Source organism: Nylanderia fulva, unplaced genomic scaffold (genome assembly GCF_048542155.1).
Source record: "Nylanderia fulva isolate GAGA-0341 unplaced genomic scaffold, ASM4854215v1 Scaffold82, whole genome shotgun sequence".
NCBI lineage: Eukaryota > Metazoa > Arthropoda > Insecta > Hymenoptera > Formicidae > Nylanderia > Nylanderia fulva.
The window spans coordinates 44,487-47,249 of NW_028190939.1; the positions used below are offsets into that span (position 1 = coordinate 44,487).

At 34.6% G+C, this 2,763-nt stretch overlaps 1 protein-coding gene across 1 annotated transcript; it reads left to right on the forward strand.

Moving 5' to 3' along the window:
- Positions 1-462: 462 nt before the first annotated feature.
- LOC114930663 (uncharacterized) lies at positions 463-2,180 on the forward strand. The gene has a single exon (XM_085489402.1). It carries the CDS (start codon positions 463-465, stop codon positions 2,140-2,142), a length of 1,680 nt encoding a protein of 559 aa, XP_085345528.1. The 3' UTR covers positions 2,143-2,180.
- The last annotated feature ends 583 nt before the right edge of the window (positions 2,181-2,763 follow it).

Sequence of the window (2,763 nt, forward strand, 5' to 3'; positions counted from 1 at the left end):
GTGAATCTTTTTTAACGAAGCATTCTGTATAATTTCTTACGTATTAAAAAATCTATAATTTTTTTTGTTATTTAACATGCATATTTTTCTCTTCTTTTAGCGTGTCTTGATAATAATACTATGGAAGACAACATTGAAAATGTTAGCGATGAGGATCCATCTTACGTACCATCAAACACTTCGTCTAATGAAAGTTTCGTTCAACCTGTGATGAATCAGACAAGAAATTCTTTTGCTAAAGAAACTAACAGTTCGGCAAATACTTCTAGTGGATTAGACATATCAATGTCACTAAACGTATCTGGGAAATGTGCTCGGGATGACACTGAAATGTTTGTTGCATCAGTTGGTGCAGGAAACAAGAAGCATTTCTGTATGTATTACAATACGTTTCAGAGCAAAATAGCTCGTCATCTTGAGAGAGTACATGCGAATGAATTAGAAGTTCAAAAATTTAAACACATGCCAAAAGGGAATGCAGAACGAAGAAAGATCTTAGAAACGATACGTAGACGTGGAGATTTCTATTTTAATACCGATTGTGCACGAAATGATGGTGAATTATTAGTAGAAAGACGTTCAAAGAAAGAATACAACAGGATACCTTCTGAATACGTCGTATGTCCAAAATGTAAAGCTTTCATTCTAAAAGTTACAAGCAGACATCACTATCAAAGATGCATTAAAGAAATGATTAAAGTTAAAGATAATAGATCAATATCAATTTTAGGAAGACAAATAATAGGACGTATACATAATGAGGCAAGCAATGCTCTAAGATTACGAGTTTTCCCACTTTTACGAGAAGTTGATATAGTAAGAAATATCCGTTACGACGAACTAATAATAGCATTTGGTAATCAACAGTGCGAAAAATATAAAACATCTGAACACAATGATGCATTGATTAGACAAAAATTAAGAAGGATGGGTCGTCTGCTTCAAGTAATAAAATGTAAAAATTCTGATATTACGGATTTTGCTTCCATTTACTTCCCCCGATACAGCAATACTTGCATTGAAGCAATTAATACGTTAGCCGGTTTATCTTTATGTGGAAAATTTTTCAAAACTCCTTCACTGGCTTCTGGACTTGGAGGTTTACTAAAAGAAGTGGGTAAACTTTTAATCAATCGATGTATTAGAAAAGAAGACAAGGAAAGGAAGTTACGTGCTGAAGACTTTTTGAAAGTATTTACCGAAGATTTTGCAACACGTATATCAAAAACAATATCAGAAACAATGACTAAAAATCTAAGACGTAAAAAGATTACGTTACCCTGTAAAGCAGATATTATTAAGCTTCATAATTTTCTAAAACAAGAACGTGAAACAGCTTATAATTTTTTGAAAGAAAAGTTCTGCTATGATGCATGGCTTTCGCTTACGAAATCTACATTGACTTCAGTACAAGTGTTTAATCGTCGTAGAGCCGGAGAGATACAAAGGACGTTAATCGAGGATTATAAGGCGTATCAAGGTATTAATTATCAGACAAACGACATGTATAAAGCGCTTTCAGCACGTGCCAAAGAAATTGCTAAAAGATATGTGCGATTTACCCTCAGAGGTAAACTTGGACGAACGGTACCAGTCTTACTAACAGAAGAATTAAGAGACTGCATCGAAATGATTTTAAAGCATAGAAAGGCTGCAAAAGTTTCTTCGAAGAATCCATACCTATTTGGTCTTCCTTCGCTTCAAAAAGATAAACACCGATATCTTTTAGCGTGTGATTTATTACGGCAATATGCAGTAGATAGTGGCGCAGAAAATCCAGAAACTATTCGTGCGACTGAATTACGGAAGCATATAGCAACAATTTGTGTTCATTATAATCTATCTGAAAATGAAGTTTCAACGCTTGCAAATTTTATGGGCCATGCCGATAAAATTCATTTATCTCACTATAGACAACCTGTTATTGAAAAAGAAATCTTAGAAATATCTCAATATCTGGAAGCCGCACAAGGAGCCGATATAAATGAAAGTGATAGTAATGATGATTCTGACTCTGAACTTTCAGATGTTGAAAATACAGCGAAGACTACAGAAACTCACGATGATACAATTAATAAAGAAATTGCATCTAGAAAAGTCATTCGAGATTTTCAACAAGGTACTTTATTCCTTCACAAATAAAATTTAATTTTTTAAATCACATTTTAGTCAAGTAGTGATTAAGGAATGAATCTAATTTAAAACTTAAGGTCATATTGGTTTCTTTGATATAAGAGAACATTCGTAATTTGATTTTATATTTAAGGCTGTCTTAAGTTTATTTTCAGATGATATGTAGTATATAATAAAACAGCGTTTAACTTATTCAGTTTGCTGATAGCGGATATAGAGGAAGTGCTAAGAAAAGGAGGTTGGGGGGGGGGTGAAACTGGGAGGGAAAAAGGTGCATTGTTTGGCGTACGCAGATGATATGGTACTGTTGGCGGAGGATGAAGAAGGGATGATACATATGTTGGGGAAAATGGAAAGTTATATGGACAAGAAAAGGTTAGAGGTGAATGTGGATAAGACAAAGGTAATGAGGTTTAAAAAGGGAGGAGGAAGAATGAAGAGAGTGGAGGTGAATGTGGATAAGACAAAGGTAATGAGGTTTAAAAAGGGAGGAGGAAGAATGAAGAGAGTGGAGTGGAGATGGAAAGGAAAAAGGTTAGAGGAAGTGAAAGAATTCACATATTTAGGGTATAAGCTACAGAGGAACGGGGGGCAGGAGGCGCAGGTAAAGAACAGAGTTAGGAAAGCAGG